Source organism: Aspergillus ambiguus (assembly GCF_047715705.1).
Source record: "Aspergillus ambiguus strain CBS 117.58 unplaced genomic scaffold BDV59scaffold_8, whole genome shotgun sequence".
Lineage (NCBI taxonomy): Eukaryota > Fungi > Ascomycota > Eurotiomycetes > Eurotiales > Aspergillaceae > Aspergillus > Aspergillus ambiguus.
In genome coordinates, this window is record NW_027395521.1 from 694,367 (window position 1) to 718,080 (window position 23,714).

Consider the following 23,714-nt stretch of genomic DNA (forward strand, 5'->3'; position numbering starts at 1 on the left):
GAAACATTAGCACTAGAATTTAAAGACTTCCAAAAAATTCTCTTTTCTCCGACTTCTATTTCAGTACTGAAAAACACAATAGCGTACATGGTCATGCGTAGGTGGACAATAATCCACAAGGATATGTATGGTATCTGGTATCAGGAATAAAAGGAAAGCAAAAGCGCGGGCACATTTTCCGCTGCCAAACGGCAAGCGAACAATCGCTAGACGCGACGATGACAACCACCCAAGGCCTTTATGACTCAACCCGAAGGAGAAAAGACCGAAAAACCCATACCCAAGATGAGTGTGCCAACCGTTTCCGCCAAGGAAAGAAACCCCATTTGTACAAGAAGATTAGCTGCATAGGAGAGAGGTTTGATCCTCCATGTGGCGCATGGCATTATCCCACCATGACAACCACCCAATGCCACGAAACAAAAGAGCAAAAGTAAGACCCGGAATAAGATTAGGTCGAAATCAATAACCAGATGATCCCTAGAATGCGCCAAAATGCAAATGCAGAGTCATGATCGTACGTGTCACAAGGATATGTAATCGGTGGTCTTGACCAGAGAAAAATCGTCAAAGCAAGTGTCCGGGTATCACGGTCAAATAAACATTACCCATCGTAGAGAGGATATGTTCTGACACAGACAGCGGGGAAGAAAGAGAAATCATAGCAAAAGTGTCAACTACCACCCCTTCACGTGGTATTCCCAAGGACCAAAGTCGGTGTAGTGATTCAATGAACCGGTTTTGTCTTTGTTGGAAGGATCCTGGCTAGATCCTTGTACGCCCTTGGGATACTCCTGCAGGTTGGCCATGCCGTCGTGGGCGGTATGTCTGCGCTTGAGGAAGGCGTTGGCGGTCGAGCTCTTTTGCTGACGCTCCCACAGTAGATGGCGGCGCAGAGACTCCGTCAACTCGGTCGCAAGCATGTTCCTGCGAGTCGTCCGGGGCGAGTGTGCCACGGACTGCGGGGCGGGTTTCATGATAATCGGTTTGGAGCGCGGCACATCGGGGCCGCGCATGGTTAAGTTTTCGTTGTCATCATCGGGAGGCGAGGCGGGAATGGACGGTCCGTTGGGGGACGTCAGGCGAGAACGCTGGAGGGCTGGGCTTGACCGAGACGTCGTTCCCATTTTGGCCGGTTGGTGCATCATCATAGTCAGGAGAGAGCGTCGAGAGACGAGGTTGGGCTTGGAATCGACGCGTTGGAACATATCTCTCTCCTCCACACTCGAACGTCCACTCTCGGTGACCGAATCTTCCCAATCCGAATCTTCGTCATCCTCGATAGCACTCTCGGAGACGTCATCTTCCGTCTCGATGGCGTCTTCATCGTTGTCGTTGCGTTCTCTGGTCGGCTTGATGTTTCCGGCTGGATCCTTGAAGGTCGCCACCTTCTTTGGTGTTTGGGCATTCGCGGGCTTGCCCAATTCATCAGTCAAAGAGCTGCGGTGCGGCCCTTGCATTGCCATGCGGTCCTCGAAGGAGCTTTCATCGTCGTCACCGGAGGAACCCCCCAGGGTGAACATACCACCCTTCTTCTTCATGGGGGCGGGTTTCAGCTGGGTGGTGTTTCTGGCCGGGCTGGGGTCGGCGGCGAGCTTCGGTTGCGACCGGTAGGAAGATGAGATCAGAGAAGGCGAGAATCCGCGGACAATACTTGGAGACTTGATCAGTTCAGGTCGGGTAGGAAGGATGCCGGAGGACGAGACGCTGGTGTCAGATGCAGTGACGTTGGCAGCATCACTCTCGTTGTAATCCGGGGCGGTGGTCGAGCACGACTCTGTGGAGGGGTTGGGCTGTTTCTGGATACGATATGTCGGGGTCCTCTTAGTCGTCGAGTTTGAGTCGGTAGAAAGAGCGGGAGCAGGCGTCGGCGTGGATGGTCGGGGAGTGATGTCGACGACGGGAGGCGCAACGGTGGTCATCACCGGCGTAAGAGGCTCGAGACTCTTCTTCTCTTTGATGTTCAGCACCATGCGTTCCAGATCCAAAGAAGTGAGATGCTTTTCCTTGCCGCGACCGAGGCTCAACATGGAATCCTCGCGAACGACAGCAGGCTTGTAGTCCATACACTTGGGACGCTTGATATGATGTTCGATTTTCTCTGCTTGGTCGGAAGCGGCCGATTCAACACTGGCGGAAAGTTCTGGGAGGTCACCTGCCTCCTGACGCAGGAGTGGCAAAACCGAGGTATCACTGGAAGTTTCCGGTTCCACACAGAAGGTCTCACGTGTCCAGAGTCTCCAACTCAGATTTTCGAGTCGACGACCTTCCTCCATGTAGTCTGCACATTTGGAAAAGACTAAGAGACGACTTTGGTTAATTTTTCGCTTTCTCCCCGATTAACCAATGGCGGGGAAAACTCACCCATCCACATTCCATGGAGACTCTGAGTATTGGCGGTGTCCACCTTATGGATCTTCGCCGTGTCGACGGTGAGGACCGGTGTCGTTAACCCCGAAGGCATTCTGTCAGTAGACGATCGCCGAACCGAGTCGAATTGTACCAAGTTGGGTTCTTCGGGAAGATCGTTGCGGGTTTCGGGGTCGCCGTCTCCCCCGAGCGTGGTCGTACGGCGCGAAAGTGGCGATATAAAGGATACTCTCGAATTCCGTCAGAGGCTCGACGAAGCGTATATAGTGTGGTCCGTATGCGGTGGATTGCGGACGTGGCACCCCAGCTGCCAAAAATTGCAGCCAGATGGATTCTCTCTGGGGGGATAATGGAAGATGGAGTAATTGGGAGGGGGTTGTAGATGAGGAGGATTCTGAGGAGTTGACACCGGAGAAAATTGATGCGGAGTAGGAGGTTGACCGGAAGCGACAGTCGGTCAGAAGGCGAGAAGCGTGGTCGCCGGCAGAGGTAGATATTGCCGAAAGCGGGAATGGCGTGTAGATCGAAGGGAACCGGGGATTTGGATAGAGGAGGTGGGTGATGAGGGAGGGAATTGGGGAAAGGGGAAAAGGACAGAGGGAGATGAGGATGAGGAGGAAGAAGAGGAAGAGAAATTTGGGAAGGAAGAATATGGGGAGGAAGTCGGTGGAGTCGACGAAAAAAGAGAGAAGAGGGATAATGGTGGTAGTTTATGACGGATCGGTGGAGATGGGGGAGGAAAAATCCCAATCCAGAAAAGAATAATTCGATTTATTAAATTAATAAAAATCAAATAAAACGAATAAAATAAAATAAAAGCATAAAAAAAAAAGGCCGACGAGGGTACCGAGGAACAGGTTGGTCTGATGGCGGTAAGGATTTGATTAGCATTAGTCACGGCCCATGTACCCCGTGGGTCTGCGAGTATTTCATACCGGGTCATGACCATCGGTAACTTTACCGGTCTGTTTCCGGAGTCCCACCCAAGAGGAAAGTACGGAATCTTGCCCGGTGAATACTTCTTCAGAGGTCCAAAATAATCCCCGTTGGGAATGAAGGACGTCCTGCGTGGAGTAGAACTTACATAGTTGATGTTATCCCTCTATGTGTCTACGAGAGACCACCTACAGTACCTATTTAGGGAGTAGACGTTATCTATCACCTCCGGCCTCTCATCTATCAACCTACCTGATGTATCTGGATGATACACAGACATCCCGCATCAGTCAACACCGACCTAAAAATAAGAAGCCAGCGGTTCTAGACAAACATTGAGACAACACGACAAAGATCTGCTGGTCCTGTGACCGTCGCGCCGCTGACTAAGGGGCAGCCGGTCACTTGACTTGTTCAATTTTGAGGCGCCTCTGATTGGTCCATCGCCAACTATTGCATGTTCTCCTGCTCAATGCGTTCGTTCTACTCTTCATCTACTGCAGACGGAGTACGCAGGACAGAGAATACATGCGGAATTTCGAATGACCAACCGTCTCCCATAGTCGACTCTCCCAGGCTCAACCCTAAGCTTCCTCCCTTACGCCATGTGCCTCCCCCCAGTCCTGCTGACTGTCACAACTTTCAATTAATTAAGCTGCTTTTGCCACGGACGACACTGCTCATATCATTTCCACCCTGCGCCTGTTCTGGACTCTGTCTCTTCTTTGCTTTTCCCTTTCGCCTCCCTTTCTTCCTTCGCCTCCGACCGCGTACTCCCCATCTGAGCCAATATTGGTGGATTTACATTTTTACCCGTCCCTCTCATCCATCCTTGTGCCCTCCCTCGCCCATCTGACACGTCGATGTGCGTAGTCGTCCCCCCATCCCGGCTGAAATACGCTTAACTAACCATCTTCTTCCCCCTGTTATTAACCGGCCGGAGGTATGTGCCTCCATCCTCCCCGTTGCCCCAGGCGGAGGTCCACATACCGGGGAACCACACTGCAGCTTCCGATCTGGTTGATCGTCTTAAGCTATGGATGTACATAGCTCTATCCGTCCGTGCCTTGATTGCTTGCTGCGTTCTTCCGAGCTTTTCCCTCCGTACTGCGTAGCTCTCCTTCCGCCGATAATAATGATCAGTCTGCAAATTACGCCCCCATTTGGCACATCATTCCGGGCCAACGGACAACAGTGTCACAGCCTCGCTGTCTCCCTCGATTCCCGCCCGTCCCTCAAGTCACAAGATGTCCGCTCTTGCCAGCTGTCACCAGTCAGTCAGTCAGTCAACCCGGCCCGGGAACGCGACTCTGTCGACCGCAACTCACCCGCCTCTGTTGTCGCGGGTCCACCTTCCTCGTAGCATAATCACGAATGATGCCGGCGGGAGGGTGGTGGAACACGCCTCTCCGCCTGGTAATTGGACATTCTCCCCATGTGCCACTGGATATTGAACCCTAGACAATATCCCCCCCCCCCGTCCACCCGTCGGTTGCGGGTTAGCCGCCCCTGCTCCTGCTCCCCTCCCCGTGACAAGGGGGAGGGAATAGAGAATCTTCTACAGCCCCCGCCGGCGCCGCAGAATGACGGCTAAAAGAAGGCAAAACACACACACACACACACACACACAAAGACCGCCTTGTCTGGCTCGGCGTGTGAGCGACGCGTAGTTAAACGCCACAGTTGGTGCTCTCGGGCCCGGGTCTCCAGGCCACTGGTCCGGGGGGTTACTGGCTAGCTCCGATCCACTGACTGATAGCTCCGGATCCGTATGGATGAGCAAGGTCGGTCTGTGGATGGCTTCTGCTGGGCGAAGGCGATTTCTCACCTCGCCTCAGCCCCCAGGTAGCACAGGAGCACGTTTCGGCCATCAGGTGATGTTCCACGTCCGGGCCCGGGTCCCACGACGTCGCGATGAGTTGTAAGATCCGGTTTCATGTTGGAGATACGGGGTTGTTGTTGTTGTTGTTGTGGGGTTTGTCGCGAGTCGCATTGGCGGGGTGTCGCTTCAGTTGGCCGTAGCGAGCGTGCGAAAACGCGCCAGGATAGACCCGAGGCGATAATCGATCGAGATACTCTACTGTTGCTGGAGGTAGGCCTCGCTACGTTTGACCGATAGTATGACCACACAAAACAATTGTGCGGTCATGAGAGCCCGAGATATCTCCGTGGCGTTGCGGCGATTATCTACGACCATACATACTATAGGTGGGTGATCTACCCGTACATATGCAGAACGAGGCATCTCATCGCAAGAATGCATCTTCATGCACAGAATCTAGATATACGCAGAGTGACGAAACGAGAAAGGATAAAGAACCACAATTAGCCGCCAACAAATGAAGCTTATTCCGCTGACCCCAACCGTCCCCACGGCCAACACCAGTCCGCCTCGACGACGAAGGCAGCCTACGGCTCAGCTGCTCATCATCCATGCATACAATTGTTCCACCATGACGGGCGGAGAGACGGCCACGTAGCTGCATAATGTCATTCCAACAGGGTGAAGGGTATCAGGCGCGATGCACGGTCTTCCAGGAAGATATCTATTGATCGGGGCATATATTCTTTTTATTTTTATTCCATTCTTCCTTTTTAGCCGAATATGAGGGCACCTCACGCCGTCGGCCACTTAAGGTCACGATTAGCACCTATGCCTCTCTGAGATAAGATTTCGTCGTTTGTTTTTAATTCCCTCCCATGACGATTCCCCAGTCCCACCGCCCGTTAGGCGGGTGGTGATGTGGATCCAGACCGATAGTCCCATGATCTGACGGTTTTGCTCCCAGCGTAGCCCACCCGCCCCTCGTTCGCTTCCAGACGATCGAAATGGTCTCGCTAAGCTACCGTCCTGCTGCAAAGGGCCGCGGTGGCGGAGTACGACCGTCCTGACGACCGCGGGGGGAGCTGACCGATGCGGAGGGCCCTACGACATCCGAGGTTTGGTACACGAGGGAGCCGTCCCCTAACGACCTAGACCAGGGCAACCCTCGTTGGGAAAGGGGGGGCAAAGGCATCGTGATGCGATTGCAAAAAAGTTGCCGAGGGAAGGAAAGGCGTCGGCCGTCCGGCATTCTATCGGTGACAAGTTGTCTGTCCTTGGTCATCAAATTCGACGAGTGGCGCAACGGAGCCAGGCCGTCAACTCCGCAGTTACGCGCCAACGGTGTGTCTCCAGGGCCCTTCAGCAATGTTGCCTGTACTGTACCACTACCGTGATGCGACCTCGCGTAAACCAGGGACGTGGGGCAAACCCAGCCAGATAGCATTTTGCCTTCTACTGCGGACAAGTCACTACTAGTGGCAAAAATCTCAAGTCACAAGAACACCTCTCGTCACATGATGTGGGGTTCAGCGGCATGGCCCTCGGAATGCTTGCCCTGTTGGTTGGGTCCATCTACGGCGTTGATGGTATGTATTGATTCCCTGGGTATGGGGGCGGTCATGGCTAGTTGTTGGGACCTGAATGCCGGGGTTGCGCCGGTACCAGTCACGGGTCCCCTGTTTGCTGGGATTGTGCTACCGGCAACATCTTCAATCGTCCATTATACAGAGACGGATACGACAGAATATGGGCACGGTCATGATGCCGTCTCGATCGCCTTCCCCGCGATCGTCGGCAAACAATCTACCAATGCTCCATACTCATTGACAGGCGGTTGACCGCACCTTGTAGGGCATCATCCCTGCACAACACCGATTATCCTCATCTGGCCCGCATATGGGGAAGTCTAGCTTCAATCCTAGGGCCGTGGGGATCCTGGGAGCTGCAGCAGGGCCAGGAAGGTACGTGGCTGGGAGATCATGTAATGGAGTTCATCGATCATAGGAACCTGCTTGGGTTGTACGTAGTACGTTACTGCTACCAGGAGAGTACATGAGATGCGAACACAGCATATGTAGATTACATGCATTCGCTTCCCACTTCAGGGTGACTCCGTGACTGGGATCCCGCCTATCCATCGTAGTCTTGGCTTCTGGCCCTTTGCAGACTCCCAGAGACATGCCTCCTGCACAGTTTAAAGCTTGGACAGCGCACAGACGTCAGGATCGGGATCGGCAATCCCTTCCATCACGATAGAGCCAGACGATGAGGTACGGAGAACAAGGGATAAGAGAACGTAGGGGTACCCGGAGGCGAGAAGCCGAGCCAGCGGCAGTTGCGGAGAGACGCTCGTCTTGGTAGGGCTGACGAGCTGAGCTGTTTATTTACTGAACTCCTCAGTTCCTTCTCCCTGCGTCGAGGACTCGGGAGCATACTGGCACGAAGTACCACTGTACGGGTCACATTCCACGTATTTTCCCTTCCGGCCCGCATCCCCGACCAGCGCGCCCTTGAAAAGATCGTCGTCCATGTAACTTAGCATGTGGGAGTGTCCCAGGGCATTGCTATTCCCAGGGATGAGTAAAGCCGAGCAAACAGCACTAAAGGCGTGTGGCTGGCGAACAGCCAAACTGGCCAACTTAAATCCCGTGCCTTGGGGGATTAGAGACTAGTGGGTGGATTATGCAATCTTTCTGTAGCCTCTTTCTCAAGGGGATGATGCTCAGGAAGCAAGGGTTACGCGGATGGCGGAAGCACCCCCGGACCAAGAACACCCTTTGGTCAGGCGGCTGATAGGTACTATGTACTTTTCCATCGTTTTGCCATAAAGCACTCTAGGGATACTTGTGATAGAGCGACTTAAGTTGGTTAATCTTCAGGGCAAAGCGAATGGATGAAGTATGGATAGGCGAGGTCGAACTCGTTAACTGGCTGCAAGGAAGGCGAATGCGATGGTCGGTCTAGTTGGCTGCATATTGGAAGTCCCCTCATGGGTGGGCACCGCACGTTCGCGGGGAAATTCCCCAGACCGGTCAGAAGGTGTTGTGGAAGAGCGGTCATAGCTAAAGCTTGACGACGTTCTCCGTAAGTTCGTAGCTCATACGCTTCGAAATCCCTGGATCCAGGCACAGGAAGTCCTTTCGCGAGGTCAGGAACGAAACCAATAAATCTAAGACAATACGTACTTGCATACATGCCTGTCGATGTAACTCCCGCTGGGGAATTTCAATCCAGAAGGTACCAGTGGCCCAAATCAGGGTCCATCACATCATAATTCCCAGGTATTTAGGATCTACCGGCATGTTTATTCTTTCCTGCTGTTCCCCGGAAATTGGTCCCTCAGGCATTCTAGACCATCCCACACCAGGGTGGATTCCTCAACACTTCTTCTATCACCCCACCATCCCCGTCGAACTAGGTACGGTATGAGGTCGGGCCCTTGTGATACGTGACAGCATCCTTGATGTGCCTTGACTTAGCAGGTAGGCCAATTGCATATGTAGGGATCGTAACTGTACGGTAAGAGTGGCATAACGAAACTGGATTTCCCTTCAAGGCCCTCGAAAAGAACATCATTCTTTGTCGTATTCCTCGTGCCCTCACCGTTGTTGGGGCGCCTGTTGGAGGTCAGTTGATTGCGATGTCCAGCATATTCGAGGTTCAGGAATATCCAACTCGAGTCCCGCGCTGACTCTGGCTCGTATCACAGTAGCATTCGCCCCCAAGAAACTCCCTTGTTGGCCGTATCATGTGCGCCATCATGCCCAGCGCCAACCCCATCTGAGGTAAGTCGGGGCTTATTCTAGAACGGAGTCTCGACGGACAACCTTGTTCTCTATCCACTGATCCGTTGACAGGGTCCGTTACACTGGCTGACGCCGCAACTGCCCGATCGGCGGCCGGCTCCTTTGACTGGATACAGGCAAATATCAAATGCCCGAGGACAAGTCCCTGGACGAGAAAAAGCAAACCAACCGCCCTCCGGCAGAAAGGAGAAGGGTGGATTCAAAAGTAATTCTGTCTAAATCTGCTCCTACCCGCGGTAGCCCGGAAAAAAAGCAGCAGCGACAAACAATCGCCGGCGTAGGAGGCAATAAGGCAGCGGCTATCGATGTCTTCTGACTTGTATACAAACTCCGATATCGACTTATTGTCGATGGGACCGTTCCTCATGTGACCCCGCCGGCGCCAAAGAGATATCCAATTCGAGTTCCTGGCGGCTCCTGGCATTTCAGTTCTTTTGCGCTTAGGCTGAATTCATTGGATGTGGCTTCTATATTGTGCTGCATTTTGACTTGGTCCGTCGCCGGCGACTTGTTTGGTCAAAGGCCCTGGGCTGTTCATGGGGATTCTTTGGCGAAAGACAGATACAGAGCAAATTGGATTTCTTCGATTATGTCCTCCTTTTGGCCATCAGTTCCTCGGGGCATCCTGAGAGAAGCCAAGATTCTACCAACTACGTATTGGGGCGTAGGAATTATTTATTAAAATGGATGGAGGGCCACGGCATGTACAGACACCTAACAAGCGGCGTATGAAAGCAGAAATCAAACAGTACTTTTGCATCGAACAATACGCTCCGGACTGAAATGACGAGAAACACTGATCCACGGTATTAGACGTTTCATGCCGAGGGAGCTGCAGAATACAACGCGAAAAGTAGGGTACCAAAAAGCAAGGCGAGAACCGAGATAGAATAACGTGAAAGGCCGAAAGTCAAAGCCAAAAGGAGGCCAGGAGCAAAGCCAAACAAAGACCTCAGATGGCACGAATCCTTCACCGCAGTCGTGTGATGGACAGGACAGGCGCGATCACCAACATCTCAAAGAGCGGTATAGCATAAGGCGTTGATGACCTGACAGCAAAGAACCCTCCCCCAAGAACAATCTCCCGCCAGATGACAGCCCAACGACGCCTGCAAAATGCATCGTTTGTCACGAGAAAATGAAGGCTTTCTGCCCTTATGTCCCGCGGGATGGGATCATGGACCATTGCCGCGAACAGAGTCGAGCCACGTCAATGCTGGCAGGCCATGTGATAAAAGGCGGGAATAAAGCTGGAGAAAAGAAGCTGGGGTTACGATGGATATCTTTTACTTCCCGTGTCCCACATGGAGCAGAAAGCATCAGCCAACATGCGGTCATCTGGTCGCTGTTGTCGGCTGTGCTATTCTTAGCGTTTCGCCTTTCTTCCATCCACTCAGGAGGAAAATTCCCCTTAGATGATGAATCAGTTTTTTTCTTCGTCTACTGTACCCGCAGTGTCTCTCAGTCAGGAAACAAAATCCGTTGGCTGTGATTGATCGTCGATTTGGGCTCTGTCGTTAAGCCCCAGCGATCACTGCGGGCACTTCGGACTAGTATCTCTGCTGACACCCACTCTGTAGTATTGCTTCGCTTTGGGCCATCGCATATGATCCCATCCGACGGACGTCGTGTTGAGCTGTCAACTCAGCCCTCCCTCCCGGGTGGATATTCCTGCCCCTTCGCATGAACTCCGCTGATCGACTGACGTCCGTCCGTCCATACCGAGGCGGCGGCACACCTGTCCATCGTGACAGCCTAACAGCTGATACCCCCTATTATTGCCCGTCTTCCCCTCTTCCTGTTGGACCTTCTTATCGTTTATCATCACATGTCGCTCGGTGGGAATGGAGGCGACCAGACCACGAGCCGCGCAGCCAACTCCCCACGCGCTGCAGCCTCGACATGGGATCAACATGAACATCAGCTCCCATGTCGAGCTGAACCCATGCTACGTTGTCTGCTCCGGTCTCGGGTCTCATGTCGAATTCTAGATCGAGACGCCGAGACGCTCGAAGCAGATAGGCTCATGTGATGTGATGTGACAGGCAGGAAGGTCTCCATACTCTTTGCCCCTGAGTCAAGCCATGCCGTCAATCAGATTACTCGGCTTTGCCTCTGATTGTGCCGTCATCTAAACAACAGGATCAAATCTTACGGGAAGTTTCGAATCAAACATGACATGGGAAATTCGCGCTCTCCGGCCCGCCCCGTTCCTCCTTGTCCTATCCTCGTAATCACCATGCCTCATGTGCCACCCTCCGCCTCAGAAAAGCAAATCTCCCATGACAGCACTACCTCCGCAAGGTAATATCTCCATGTAAAACGGAACTCCCGATCGAATACGCCTCGGCTCGATGGTTCTTGCCCCGGCCCGGTAGTACCTTAACCTACGGAGTACGCCGTACCTGTCCGCCTCTGGGGCCTCCCACCACCTCCTCCTCCCTCCCCTGTCAGTTGACCTGAACTGTTAATATAGCCCCCAAAGGAGGAGAGCTAGCGACCAGAACAGTTTAGATTGCCGATCGTCCGACTGGTCCAACGCGCCCAGTGCTCTGGGACTGGTTACATCTACTCGATCCATTATCGCTGTCGCTGTATCATTGCGCTGGGTGTGTTGATCGGATGACTTCAGGCGCCTGAATCGCCCGTCTATCGTGTCTCCACTGGAGCTCGTAATACGAAAATTCCCTGTGCCTGTCGTGACCGGCTGATGGCTGACCAGGCCGCGTCCCTTGGCGTGCTTGGGGGGAAGAGAAGGTTGGGGCGGGTTTACTCTGAAACTTGTGGCTGTGACCTTGAGGGGTTGCACTCATGTTGTCCGGTATAATGCCTCTGATATACGCTCTGGGATGGCAGATATGTGCCGGGACATTTGCCGGATCTCGTAGAAGTTCGGGGCTTGGGGGATGACGCGAGTTGTGAAGCTAAAGGACGACAGTTCAGTTGTCGTAAGTTGTCTAATGCAGAGCAACTGCTGATCAGTACGTTGTTCCCAGGTATAGTAGCTGATGTTCATTTCTTTCATTGCAACTGTCTATAGACCGCGCACATTTTCGTCGACACCACTGATTAATCACCCATGACATAACTGTATATTGTATCAATGACTGCAACAATGGAGTCAGTTTTGGCCATCAAAATAAGTGTATACAAGAAATTTTAGAATTCCTGGTCGTCGTCGCCGGAGATGATGACGTTGTTGATCTATTCGCCGTAGGTTAGCCCTGCACTCCGAAGTAAGCTATACGATGGACTTGCCTTCAGCACCATGCGGCACAGCTGAGTGGCCAGGAGGAGCTGCTGCCGCTTTCCGATCAGAGGGTCAATGGCGAAATGCGCTTTCATGTCTGAAGAGATAGGTTAGCCTATATCAGTAGAGTCTCAGATACCTGCCACATACCATTGTTGCCAGTCAACATGCAGTCAACACCCAGGCGCGAGTTGTTCTCCTTGACCTGGCGCGACTTGATGGCCGCAAGCGTCTCAATGGGGCTCAATCCAGAGTTCTCAGCAAGCGCCATAGGCACAGCATCGAGGGCATCGGCGAAGGCGCGCATGGCGTACTGCTCGATACCGGGGCTCTGCAGAAGTCGGTTAGCGAGCTACACTGAACACGCAATGGCACCCTCCATACCTTGACGGCAGCATCTTCCACAGCGAGAGAGCAAGCAATCTCAGCGGCTCCACCACCGTACACAACGCGGTTGTCGCGCACAAGGTTGCGGACAACGCAAAGGGCGTCGTGCAGAGAGCGCTTGGCCTCGTCAATGATCTGAATCAGTCATTAGCGCAACAGGTTTCTTCCCATACAAACATCGGCAGTACGAACCATCTTGTTGCTTCCTCGTACAAATATCGTCACAGCACGGCTGTTGGCACATTCTTCAATGACAAGCATCTTCTCGCGGGTGGTACCAAAGGTCATCTCGCGCACACGGCCGGCCGTTCCCAACTTGTCCGAGCTCAGGTCCTCAAAACGGGGGACAATCCGACCGTTCGTTGCGATAGCGATCAGTTCGATTTCGGGACCGCCAACCCACCGGACAGCAGGGAGCTGGTTCTGGAGCAGGAGATGGTTGGCCTCGTCATCGAAACCCCACTGACAGATGACCAGGTTGGCACCGGAATCCTTCAGGTTTTGGATCATCTCGGTGAACTTTTCCCTCTCGTAGTCTTGCAGCTTCTTGAATTCCTCGACCGATGTGATGTCGAGCTTGTGCTTCGTCTTCGGCTTCGGGGGCTCGAATGGACAGGTCAAGATGGCCAGTTTGGCGTCGGTGACCTCGTCCGGCATCTGGGGATGAGAGAAGTCCTTGTCGACAATAACGCCCTTGACCAGGAGAGAGTCCTCCAGGGCACCTCCAACCTTGCCATCAACCTTGATCAACTCAAAGTCCACATCCTTGCGCTCGAGATCGGCAACCGAGAGGACCGCGTCGACGGCAATGTTCGCGAACTGATCGTGGGACTTGGAAACACTGCAGAGAACGTCAGAATTGTACGGTGGTATCAGGGGTACCTATCGGCCCATCTTTACATCTTGCTGCCCAAACTCGTCTTGGCGACCTTCAACAGGTTCGAAGTGTCATCCTTGGAGAAGGGGATCTCGTCACTGATCTTATCGAGTTGTGCAACGGCGATTTCGCAGGCTTGGTCATAGCCATCGGCAATCCGGATGGGGTGAATCCCCTTATCGATCAGCTCTGACGCTTGCTCCAGCATGGCCGCCGCCAGGACGACAACACCGGTTGTTCCATCACCAATTTCTTCATCCTGCGACTTGGACAGCTCGACCAAGAGCTTGGCAACGTTGTTTGTAATCTCCATCTTCAGGTTCCCTCCGATTAGTGAATGTACAGCGGGATGCGGCGATGAGACGGCGGGAGACGAACCTGACCGAGGATAGTGGCGCCATCGTTGGTAACCGTGATATCACCATCGGGAGAGATCAGAATCTTGTCGAGACCGCGAGGACCCTGGGTCAAGGTTAGGCGTGTGGGCAGAAAGGGTCGTTCCACATAAGATCATACAAGGGAAGTCTTGACGATGTTGGCGACAGTCTTGGCCGCAACGATGTGAGCTTTCACCGCATCGGTACCGTGCATCCGCTTCTTCTTTCCCTGGCTGTTAGACAAAGCGTATCAGCAGTTGTTCCTCCAACCATTGAAGCTCGATTGTAGTGATACTGGGATGGCGACATACTCTCGGACCACGATGAACGGACGGCCCTGTTCATCCTTCATCACAGAAGCTATCGGGCAATTAGCGAGAGAAGTCAGCCATTGGGCCGTGAAATCGAGGTACCTTGAGACAGATCAAGCTCTATCAGACGAAAGAGTCAGTGGGGAGACCGGCTGTGAGGGGCATCTGGGACATACGCATCGCCATGGTGACGGGACTGCCACACGGCAGGAGAGATGAATCAGAGGAGGAGGGGGAGAATAGGAAGCCAAAAAAGGGACGATGAACCTCCTAAGAAAACACACAAAGCAGAGGTGGTGGTGGAGGGGTTGTTGGAAGAAGCGGACCGATGATGTTCTTTTACACCGCACGGGGTCTTTTTTAGAAATTCCGGAGATGTCCCAAAAGGGGCTAGTGAGCTGGCTACCCAAAGTGGCTTAGCGCGTCCAGCACGCGCCTGCGCGAGTCGGCGGCATTTTAACAGTCAACCGCAAAGGCATCGATCGCTCTCGTCGTCTTGTACTCCCCTCGCATCCAACCCACTCCATTTCAATCCCCCGTCTCGAATGACTCAGCCGGTCCGCCTCTAGTCCCGTATCGCAGAAGACACCGCCAAGTTGCTTTCCCGACTCTTCAATTTCGTCTCTCCTCGCAGACCAATGCCTCGTGGGTTTCCCCCAGCTCTTGTCGCGCTGGTCGCCAGCACCAATCTGACCGTCGCATAGCGCCGTTAGGAGAAGCTTCCGATGACGAATCGACGGGGTCGTCGATCCCATACAACGATGCAGAGGAACAGCAGGGTCTGAGGGAGGATGAGGATAATGACCGCCCCAAGGAGGAGGGTGAAGAGGATGAAGACGACGAGGACGTGTGAGTACAGGAATGCGCAACACTGTCCCATGTCATATCCTAACTCCGTCAGTTACGTCGTCGAGAAAATCGTCGGACATGAATTCGCCAAGAACGTACGCTCCCTCCTGCGTTGCGCGGAACCGCCGTGGAAATGCTCTATCCCCTGCGCTCGCTAACCATGCGACAGGGCAAGCTCCTGCTTCAGGTCAAATGGAAAGGATACGATGATCCCGCAGACGAGACGATGGAACCCGAGGAGAATCTGTACGATAGTCTGTTATCGCTTCGTGGTTTCCCTTCCACTAACCACCGCTGTTTAGGGACGGCGCAAAGGAACTTGTTGAAGAATACTACCAGTCGATAGGAGGCCGGCCAGAAAAGACACAACGCCGGAAGCGCAAATCGGTGGGAGCTCCAAAGCAGAAACCAGACAAGGCCCAGTCCAAGAGACAACGGATGTCCCAGACTCCCGCCAATGATACCAACTACCACGACGACCTCCCAGACTTTCTACCGAAGAAGCTCAAGAACTGGGAAGATTATGTTGTTGGCGTCGACACCATCATTCGCGACCAAGAATCGCAATCATTAATCGCATATTTGCATTGGAAAAACGGCAAAAAATCGAAAGTTTCCATCGACACATGTTACGACAAATGCCCGAGAAAGGCAAGCAAAAGCAAACCCTTCTCCACACTGAGGAGAGCTTCGATGCTAATGTCAGCGCAGATGCTCGAATTCTATGAGAAACACCTGTAAGTGGCTACGACGGCGCAATGCCAGTGCGGTTACTAATTGTTTTCTAGTGTCTTTAAGGATGGTTGAATTGGACCGGTTCGGTGTCGGAGGCTCACTATGGAGTTGGCTCAGCCTCGTTGCTCTTTCGATTACCTTTTCCATGTTTCTTTCTGGGTTTAACAAGCAGTTTCCTGCTAAAAGGAGTTGGAGGACCGTATCGCATAACGGATGTTTCACCGGAGTTGTTAAGCGGTGGTATTCCACTGTTGGATGTAAGATAATTTCCCTTGGGTGATTTACAGGGCCTCAAGCCTTTCGAGGCCTACCTATCTATCCTGTTTGGAAGAAACAGATCAGGAAGAGATGAACACATCAGTTCATCCCGCCTACAACTACTTATGGCTAGTCGTTGCCTACTGCAAATGGTATCTTTTGGGCTTACATCAGATACTGTTCTCCGCTTGGTAACGTTAGGGGTATATTGAAGTGCTATTCAATCGCCGGCCTCCGGCTGAAGCCCAAACTCTCGCGCTAGCTTAAGATAGTCCCATCGGGCGTCAAAACGCCTGCTGCCATGCTTCTTTATAGCTTTCTCGATGGCCCTCGCATCGTCTGCCTCCAGGCATTGGTCATCTTCAGCGGTCCATATTCCCGGGATATCGTCTGGAGTGCCTTTACCCGCGGCCCAGCTATCCAACACCTTTTCTGCTAGTGGTCTATCAAAACCAGTACAGTGTAGAGACTTGACTGCCGTGTCCATGTCTGGTGCTTTCCCTGTTCGAACACAGTTGTTTATCCATGGGCGGTTATCTTGTGCATCTTGTATAGTAGCATCTAACTCTTCCGGTTCTGGACTGGATGGCAAGAAAGGCAACTCTAGAAAGACGGGGTCGACAGCGTCCCGATCTTTCGAGTTCTGAGACTTTTTCCTGGGCTCCACGCGTCCTATCCTTTTTGATGGTGCCGTCGACAAATGCTCTGAGGCAGGCGGCCTGGAAAGACTAGATTCCGAGTGACTGGAGGTGCTCTCGAGTGCTCTTCTCTTGGGCTCCTCTTGGGGCTGGAGCTCATTGGCGTCAATGGGTTGCTTTCTTTTTCGGTCAGGAGGAAGACTTTGTTCCCGCGTTTCCGACACTGCAGGCTGTGCTGGCCTGCTTTCGATCTCTTCGCGCGGTGTTTCTGGGGCCCGTGGTCCCCCTGGTCGCGGGCGTCCGCGGAGTGTCTTCAAGTACCGTTCACGATACGACTGGAATGTATGCCTAGGATTCTGTACGGAGTAAGGGTAAGGGATTAGCCTGGCATCAATGAAGCGTGAGATAATACCTGAGCGGCAAATATCTGGTAAGGTCTGTTTCCCTGTATTTGAGTATTGGGATTTCTTTCAAGAGGTTCCATCCAGTCCCATAGCGCCTGATCGTCTGCTAGAGTGTACTGGATCTTATGGCCTCTTGTTGGGATGTTTGTTGCTCCAACAGGACGAACAGGAGACGGGCCGGCAATATAGAGCTCTAGAGGCTGCAGTTTACCAAGGCGCACAGAATTTTCAACATAGCGGTATGAGTATCTGGCATAAATCAGTGACTGCGCGTTAATCAAGACAGACAACGATGGGACATTCTCACGAGTCAGCAGGCAGGTTCCTCATAGTATGGTCTACCAGCTTGACATCTGCATCTTTCTCCTGTAATTTTATGATTCCCCCATTATTCTGAGTACGTTAGCCTGGTGTTCTATGTTTCCGAAGCCCGGCATACCTGGATTATCTCCTTAATCCATGTTCTCTTGGGGATCCTCTGCGATAGCCAGAACGTCTTCCCTTCGAACAAGGAACCTGCGCTTGCATCCCCACTACGCGCAGCGTCGCTCATTCTGCAAGTATCAATAGGAAATTTAGATCATAGAATGGTAGTGCTGGAGTCTCTCCGTGGTGACTGCACAAGTGTGAGGTACTTGCTGTAGACGCGCGATCACGTGTTTCCGTTCCACGAAATCTAGATAAGTCACGTGCCATTGATCCCCTTAAACTTTCGTCTCCATGGGGTCATGAACAGAGAAAATTGCCTATATAACTGAATATAATAATCCGATCAACACTCACACTTTGCATCAAACGTACCCACGCCGTAGAAAAGGGTTTCTGAACTAGGTGGGCTGTGCCCGCCTTGGTCACGTGCATCACCAGCACTTAGCTTCCAATGTCCAGTTGGTTCATTCACCACCTCCAAGGCGGCCCTTTTCTTCTTCTCACCCGGTCGTGGAAATGCACTTCTGAATAGCATATACTGCTGTTCAGGGGTGGTTTGAGTCGCTGGAACTGTCGCTCCTGTATTTGAGCTAGGAATAGACAGCTGGTTGACAATATATATCGGCTCCAATTTGCCTACCAGCAGCCAGCCTGAAGGATCCAGCACAACATACGCAATCATGGGGCTCCTAAGGACCATCGCTTGCATAATCTTAGGGATTTCTGCATTCGTTTTCGTCGCGCTATTCGGAAGACTGCCGGCGTTTCGGTATGAGGCCTGCACCAAAAGCATGACTACGCTGATCCATGACATAGAAAAACCCCCATCGGTTTTCTCCACAGGGCGATATGTATATACCTCCCGAATGGTATTATCTCAATCGATTCATACCTTCTGGGTGGCCGGATTACTTCCTGTTGTTCTCGATCAGGCAATTATCTCATGCACGAGAACCATCCCCTTATTTTGGTAGGCGTTCATGCATCCCTGCCTTGATAGAGACTGATTGATCCAGATATTCTTCGCTTCTTTACTTGTAGCTGGCGAGTGCGCCTTCATCCCCAGTGCGTGGCCTAGACTCTCCACAGTCCACCGGTTGTGCGTTCCTATTGTGGCAGCCGCACCATACGTTCTCCTTTACCTGTGCGTCGTCACCAAGCCTTACATCACGCCAGAAAACCATGCACAGGAGCTGGAGCGATATCCGTATGATCATGTCATCTTCCATCCAGGACATCAGTGCCGCACCTGTCACTTCCTCAAGCCGGCCCGAAGCAAGCACTGCAGTTTCTGCAAAGCATGCGTCTCACGACACGACCACCACTGCGCTTGGCTAACTAACTGCGTTGGGGCCAACAACTATCACTACTTCCTCTCTCTGATCTTATCGCTCTGTGTCATGTTGGTCTACGGGTCGTGGCTTGGCTACTCCATGTTGTGTCAAACTTGGGAGGACTTGGTGCCGTTACGCTCACCATTACGGACGACGAAACAGAGTTGGATCACATTTTTCAACGTCTGGTCATACGTTGTCTACCATGATGTCCGGGTTGGGGCGGTGTCTTTGTTGATGTTCTTGACAGCCCCGCTGGCCCTCGCGTTCTTGGTCTACCATACTTACCTCATCTGGGCCGGCACGACAACCAACGAGAGCGCAAAGTGGTCTGATTGGAAAGAGGATGTCGAAGACGGGCTGGTTTTCAAGTCCACCAAGGAAAAGATCTATGGCAGCTCCTCTCAGGCCGGCGAGTATCGAAAGCCGCACCCTTCCTGGCCAGTGAGTAGCGACCAGGTCCTTGCCCTTACGGATGGCGAACCTCCGAGAGAAGGATGCAAACTTCACCCCAACTCGAACGAAATATATCAGCCCAGAAACCCCGATGCAGCTATCGACTGGCGGTGGACGCGGGTGCGCAACATCAGCGAAGTCGACAACATTTATGACCTGGGATTCTGGAACAATTTGCGGCATGTCTTTAACTGGGCCGCTGGCCAGAAGTTGGCCAATGATTAGGCTAGAGTAAATCTGCCTGTATATATATCAACAAACCCCAAGTTCTTTCTGTAGACCGGTGATACTACCCAATCGAATAATCTTAGTCACCGCCTTCGGACCGGGGGATTTCCCGGATAACCAACCGTTCGGCGCAAAAGTTACTCCCCGCTGAACTTGCCCTCTTCTGGCTTGTCCAGGCTCTTCTCAATCCCGCAACGGCACGGCGTGTGCATGTACGATCAATATGGCCGATCGACCGGCCGCCGATATGAAGCCCAAGTGCACTCCCGCGGAGCTCATGCTCAAAGTGATCTTGACGGGAACCTTGAGCCACTATGAGACGCGTGGGATGATTGACGACAAGCGATTGGAACACATGCTGTCTGCAGGGAAGCAGATTCTGTACAAGACTCACCAGGAAAGTGATGTGAGGTACTGTCGCCTTTAGCACCCTTCCCATCCCCTGGCTCATCGCGAGAAGCTGTACGTTGACTCGTGCCACAGACATAATCTAGGCCTCTCACCGGACATCTGGCAAGGGTTTACGGATGTCCTGACGAAGGCCATCCCGGTCCTCGAATCTCAGTCCTTTGCTTGGAAATGTCCTCCCACAGCGAATTACGACCACTCCTCCTCGAACCTGATCGCTTACAACTATTTCTCGCTTGTCAAAGACATCGAGCGCTTGAACGACCTCTGCACCATCGCGCGGAACCTTCTCGCGACGACGAAGAAAGCTCAGAACATGGCCGCGGAGAAGGGCTTCGATCAACGTATCCTGGCTCTGGTCGACACCTGTGTGAGGGTTACGGCGCGGGGCTTTGACGGGGAGACGAACGCAAGGAACGAAGAGCGCTGGCAGAAAGTGGTCAATCTCTACAAGCGCCTCTTGATTACGTGTCTCCAGTTCTTGCACAACTTCATCATGCATAACGAGCAGCGGAAGATGGTCCTGTGGCTCGACCTTTTCGGCTACCACTCCACCGGCGAGTCGAACATCTTACAACCGAAGGAACCCCTCGACGCCGCCAACAGCCACCCGGAAGGGGCTGCGCCGGTGGTGAAAACCGGTGACAGGATTGTCAACCCGCCTATCCGAGCGCTGTACGATCAGACGGCGGAGGACCTGCTCCTGGAGACCATCTCCAACTTCCCCCGGGAGCCTGCGACGATCAAGGAGGAGGCTGCGATGCTGCTCTTGGCCAATATCAAGGACCACATGGAGAAGCTGCTGGGGCGTGATCTAACCGCCATCCAGGAAATGGGCAAAGACCCCGAACAGGTCAAGGAGATCCGCGCTGCTCTTACCGCGATACTTGGCGCAAAGGTGGACGGGTGGTCTGACCTGCAAGATCGTGCCAAGGACCTCCCACCTGCTCTCCCAGAAGACGAGCCCCCGCGCAGGAAGGCAATTATTTCCATCGATCGCAGCGCAACCACTGGGTTCCCCCGCATTTGCTGGTCTGACCTTCCCGATCTGAACGAGTACAGTGCGCTGGCCGCCGGCGACGCTGCCGTCTTGGAAGACGACACGAGCATGCCGCGCTCCGCGCAATCCGCTGCAGAGACGCTCCAGGAAGCCAAGGATGAGCTGATGGCGCGGCTGCAGGAGTCGTCGCAGATGGGAGACGGCGACCAGGACTACGACACCGGGGATGCGGGAACGATTGGCGACGATGACTCACGAAGTCTGGAAGCCGTGGCTGACGGGAGCATCGAGGAAGAAGAGGAAGAGGATGACGATGACGATGACGATTACCGTGGGCGCCCCGGTGACCAACAGCGCGGTCTACTAACAGATATTCCTCTTGTGCTTGGCCCTGCCGAAATCGAAGCTCTTCCAATGATCATTCAGGCCGGCATCGTGGATAGCTTCGGGCTCAAGGGCGGTGAGAGGTCTGGATCGAGGAACATGCAGGCTCTCCGATGCCATATACTGCTGAACCAGGAGACCGGACGGAACCTCCTCCGCGAGCTCTTGATCTTCATCGCCGCGTGGGACCTCCCCGACGACGAGTTGTACTTCAAGATGATGGTGCAGATCATGGACGCGGTGCTGAGGAACGGTCTCATGTCTCACGCTTATTCCGATTTCGGCCAACCTAAGGACATTATCTCGCCTGCGCAGGCAGTCGTGGTGAAGATCCTCACTCACATCTTCCGGGCCAAGTATTCCCCCGCGTCGGTTGTGGGCGGGTCTCAGTCCGGCAAGAACCCGGCGCCGCTCTCTCGCGTCGATATCCTTACGGTACGCTACATCTTCACGATCTTCCGCGGTAACATCATCCCGGAGACTTGCGCCTTGATCTATCTGCAAGGCCAGATCCGCGCGGGACGCGCCCTCCCCGAGGACTTCCCGCTGAACCTGTGGGATATGGAGCGGGTCTACGAGGGCGTGTATCAGTTCCTGGAATTCTTTGCCGTGCTGACCGAAAACAACGACTGGAAGAACCTGTTGGTCAAGTGGGAGATTGTTTACGACTTGGTGACGCTGATCAAGGAGCTGGAAGCCAGCATCCCCAAGGGCCAGCTGAGCTCGTTGTCTCTGGGTCGCAGCAACAGCCCTGCGAAGGACCACTCGCACGGCGCCTCCCCCGGCCCCGTGGCGGTAGAACGGCCGTACGACCCCAGCGACCCGGACCCGGTGGATGCAGGCCCCGGATCCCGCGCGGAGTCGCCCCCGATCACCGAGGATCCGTCCGAGTTCGAGTGGCGGAATCTGAAGAAACTCGTTGTCCTGGTCCTTTCATCGCTGGTGTGGAAATGCCCCGAGGTCCAGGATCAGATCCGTCGGTACGGCGGTGTCGAGACTATCCTATCCTGCACCAGCTTCGACGCACACAACCCGTACATCAAGGAGCACGCGGTCATGTGTCTCAAGTTCCTGCTGGAGGGCAACCGGGAGAACCAGCGGCTCGTGGAGGAACTGGAAGCACGGGAGGTGGTCAAGGATGACGGGGGTCTTCTGGAGAAGAGTGGGTTCGAAGCGGTGATCGATAAGACCGGCAAACTGGCCATCCGGCCGAAGGAGAACCCAGCCGACGGGTCATCGCGGGCGATCATGTAGTTCGTTAAGTCCTTCACATGTACGATAATCCAATTTACGAGTCATAAACATTTGTCCTGGCACTTCCCTCCCAACGGTGTCCTTTCGGAACAAGCTATGCGACGTCTCATTCGTAACTGGCATTAACCCCAAGAACCGGACAAATCAGGCATACATGCCATCCCACTCCTCCTCGTCATCGTCGACGGGCTTCTTCTTCCGCGCCTCGGCCTTCTCCCGCTCCTGCTTGGCGAAATCGGTGCGGTCCAGCGGACACGTTCCCCGCAGGCGGAGCCAGGGTCGCACACACTCCATGTCGAACAGATGGGTGGGATGGCAGGGCAGGCGCACGACGAGCGGGTACTGGTCCTCCAGGAAGGGGTTGTTGCAGATGGGACAGGTCTGGTCCGGTTTGAGGGCGGTGCGGGGGACGCGATCGAGAACTAGCAGGGGTGAGTTGAGCTGAGATCGTACTTTGTATTTCGGTAGGGTAGATAGATTGCGTACCGTCACAGAATTCTTCACTGACGCCCTCCACCTCGCGCGGGGGCGTCTCAGCCTCCGACAACAATGTCTGGATCATCTGCGTCAGGAGGTCGGACTCGTCGCTGGTGCTGCTGGCGCCGGAGTCGGTCTCGCGGCGCATCACGTCCAGCGCCTCGGCGAGGGTGTAGAAGGCGGCGCTGATGTCGCGGGGCACGGGCACGGCGTGCGGCCGGGAACGAGCTTCATCGGGGCTGATTTCGGAGAGGGTTGCGAAGAAGGTGGACAGGTCGGGGCGGCGCCGACGCTGGTTTGTGGGGGCTGTTGAGGGGTCGACGGTGTTGTGTTCGACTGGGATGGTTAATGGAATGGAATGGGATTTGGGGAGAGAGAGAGAGGGGGGACGAGGGAGGATTACCTTCGTAGGTGGACATGGTGGTTGTTGGTTGAAGGTTGAAGTTGGTGGAGAGAAGGAGAATTGGCTGATTAGGATGCGGAGTACCGAATTTGTGCAGGTGGTTACCTATTCATCACTACAGTATCTAACTACCTAGGCACTACTTTATTATTATTACTTGTATTACTATATTATTTGATATTGATATCTCTGGATGTTTTATATCAATAAATGTAAATATAAATATAAATATAATAATAATAATAATAATAATATAATGTCTTAATACGAATCGACATCTAAATATAACTCGCTGCGTCATCCTCTTGAGCAACACCC

At 53.4% G+C, this 23,714-nt stretch overlaps 8 protein-coding genes across 8 annotated transcripts; 3 read left to right on the forward strand and 5 right to left on the reverse strand.

The window, feature by feature from the left end:
• Window positions 1–32: 32 nt before the first annotated feature.
• Window positions 33–3,201, reverse strand: BDV59DRAFT_174660 (uncharacterized protein). The gene is made up of 2 exons (XM_073689116.1): window positions 2,365–3,201; window positions 33–2,299 (listed from the first exon to the last, which is right to left on the reverse strand). Exons 1-2 carry the CDS (start codon window positions 2,462–2,464, stop codon window positions 678–680), a joined length of 1,722 nt encoding a protein of 573 aa, XP_073549970.1. The 5' UTR covers window positions 2,465–3,201; the 3' UTR covers window positions 33–677.
• Window positions 3,202–3,679: 478 nt separating this feature from the next.
• Window positions 3,680–4,458, forward strand: BDV59DRAFT_161130 (uncharacterized protein). Its single transcript, XM_073687561.1, has 2 exons — window positions 3,680–4,249; window positions 4,450–4,458. The coding sequence occupies exon 1, from the start codon at window positions 3,764–3,766 to the stop codon at window positions 4,160–4,162; it is 399 nt and encodes a 132-aa protein (XP_073549971.1). The 5' UTR covers window positions 3,680–3,763; the 3' UTR covers window positions 4,163–4,249; window positions 4,450–4,458.
• Window positions 4,459–5,457: 999 nt separating this feature from the next.
• BDV59DRAFT_161077 (uncharacterized protein) lies at window positions 5,458–5,970 on the reverse strand. Its single transcript, XM_073687560.1, has 2 exons — window positions 5,566–5,970; window positions 5,458–5,514 (listed from the first exon to the last, which is right to left on the reverse strand). Exons 1-2 carry the CDS (start codon window positions 5,790–5,792, stop codon window positions 5,490–5,492), a joined length of 252 nt encoding a protein of 83 aa, XP_073549972.1. The 5' UTR covers window positions 5,793–5,970; the 3' UTR covers window positions 5,458–5,489.
• A 5,507-nt stretch (window positions 5,971–11,477) lies between these two features.
• BDV59DRAFT_161068 (chaperonin-containing T-complex subunit CCT5) lies at window positions 11,478–14,440 on the reverse strand. Its single transcript, XM_073687559.1, has 11 exons — window positions 14,316–14,440; window positions 14,242–14,259; window positions 14,140–14,188; window positions 13,968–14,061; window positions 13,830–13,913; window positions 13,475–13,764; window positions 12,767–13,415; window positions 12,572–12,709; window positions 12,338–12,518; window positions 12,196–12,284; window positions 11,478–12,141 (listed from the first exon to the last, which is right to left on the reverse strand). The coding sequence occupies exons 1-11, from the start codon at window positions 14,323–14,325 to the stop codon at window positions 12,097–12,099; spliced, it is 1,647 nt and encodes a 548-aa protein (XP_073549973.1). The 5' UTR covers window positions 14,326–14,440; the 3' UTR covers window positions 11,478–12,096.
• Window positions 14,441–14,589: 149 nt separating this feature from the next.
• On the forward strand, window positions 14,590–16,050 carry BDV59DRAFT_161207 (chromo domain-containing protein). The gene is made up of 7 exons (XM_073687562.1): window positions 14,590–14,784; window positions 14,844–14,988; window positions 15,041–15,083; window positions 15,158–15,234; window positions 15,291–15,639; window positions 15,700–15,725; window positions 15,777–16,050. Exons 1-7 carry the CDS (start codon window positions 14,778–14,780, stop codon window positions 15,793–15,795), a joined length of 666 nt encoding a protein of 221 aa, XP_073549974.1. The 5' UTR covers window positions 14,590–14,777; the 3' UTR covers window positions 15,796–16,050.
• On the reverse strand, window positions 15,703–17,703 carry BDV59DRAFT_174700 (putative transcription factor Rap1). Its single transcript, XM_073689117.1, has 4 exons — window positions 17,463–17,703; window positions 17,331–17,416; window positions 17,032–17,272; window positions 15,703–16,975 (listed from the first exon to the last, which is right to left on the reverse strand). The coding sequence occupies exons 1-4, from the start codon at window positions 17,574–17,576 to the stop codon at window positions 16,202–16,204; spliced, it is 1,215 nt and encodes a 404-aa protein (XP_073549975.1). The 5' UTR covers window positions 17,577–17,703; the 3' UTR covers window positions 15,703–16,201.
• A 429-nt stretch (window positions 17,704–18,132) lies between these two features.
• Window positions 18,133–22,516, forward strand: BDV59DRAFT_192129 (uncharacterized protein; the record flags this gene model as incomplete). The annotated part of the gene is made up of 6 exons (XM_073692000.1): window positions 18,133–18,221; window positions 18,269–18,422; window positions 18,469–19,425; window positions 19,522–19,525; window positions 19,647–19,881; window positions 19,954–22,516. 6 exons carry the CDS (start codon window positions 18,133–18,135, stop codon window positions 22,514–22,516), a joined length of 4,002 nt encoding a protein of 1,333 aa, XP_073549976.1.
• Window positions 22,517–22,532: 16 nt separating this feature from the next.
• BDV59DRAFT_161405 (uncharacterized protein) lies at window positions 22,533–23,579 on the reverse strand. The gene is made up of 3 exons (XM_073687563.1): window positions 23,397–23,579; window positions 23,003–23,329; window positions 22,533–22,938 (listed from the first exon to the last, which is right to left on the reverse strand). The coding sequence occupies exons 1-3, from the start codon at window positions 23,410–23,412 to the stop codon at window positions 22,661–22,663; spliced, it is 621 nt and encodes a 206-aa protein (XP_073549977.1). The 5' UTR covers window positions 23,413–23,579; the 3' UTR covers window positions 22,533–22,660.
• Between the last annotated feature and the right edge of the window lie 135 nt (window positions 23,580–23,714).

Coding starts and splice junctions, on each gene's coding strand:
- BDV59DRAFT_174660 (XM_073689116.1), bottom strand. CDS start 2,464: ATGCCTTCGGGGTTAACGACACCGGTCCTCACCGTCGACACGGCGAAG. Junction 2,300..2,364: donor TCTCCATGGAATGTGGATGG/GTGAGTTTTCCC, acceptor GTCGTCTCTTAG/TCTTTTCCAAATGTGCAGAC.
- BDV59DRAFT_161130 (XM_073687561.1), top strand. CDS start 3,764: ATGTTCTCCTGCTCAATGCGTTCGTTCTACTCTTCATCTACTGCAGAC.
- BDV59DRAFT_161077 (XM_073687560.1), bottom strand. CDS start 5,792: ATGCAGCTACGTGGCCGTCTCTCCGCCCGTCATGGTGGAACAATTGTA. Junction 5,515..5,565: donor GATTCTGTGCATGAAGATGC/ATTCTTGCGATG, acceptor TAGATCACCCAC/CTATAGTATGTATGGTCGTA.
- BDV59DRAFT_161068 (XM_073687559.1), bottom strand. Junction 14,062..14,139: donor CCGTTCATCGTGGTCCGAGA/GTATGTCGCCAT, acceptor TTTGTCTAACAG/CCAGGGAAAGAAGAAGCGGA. Junction 13,914..13,967: donor ACATCGTCAAGACTTCCCTT/GTATGATCTTAT, acceptor ACCTTGACCCAG/GGTCCTCGCGGTCTCGACAA.
- BDV59DRAFT_161207 (XM_073687562.1), top strand. Junction 15,084..15,157: donor GACATGAATTCGCCAAGAAC/GTACGCTCCCTC, acceptor ACCATGCGACAG/GGCAAGCTCCTGCTTCAGGT. Junction 15,235..15,290: donor ATGGAACCCGAGGAGAATCT/GTACGATAGTCT, acceptor ACCGCTGTTTAG/GGACGGCGCAAAGGAACTTG.
- BDV59DRAFT_174700 (XM_073689117.1), bottom strand. CDS start 17,576: ATGAGCGACGCTGCGCGTAGTGGGGATGCAAGCGCAGGTTCCTTGTTC. Junction 17,417..17,462: donor GGATTAAGGAGATAATCCAG/GTATGCCGGGCT, acceptor TAACGTACTCAG/AATAATGGGGGAATCATAAA. Junction 16,976..17,031: donor ACCAGATATTTGCCGCTCAG/GTATTATCTCAC, acceptor TACTCCGTACAG/AATCCTAGGCATACATTCCA.
- BDV59DRAFT_161405 (XM_073687563.1), bottom strand. Junction 22,939..23,002: donor CAGTGAAGAATTCTGTGACG/GTACGCAATCTA, acceptor CACCCCTGCTAG/TTCTCGATCGCGTCCCCCGC.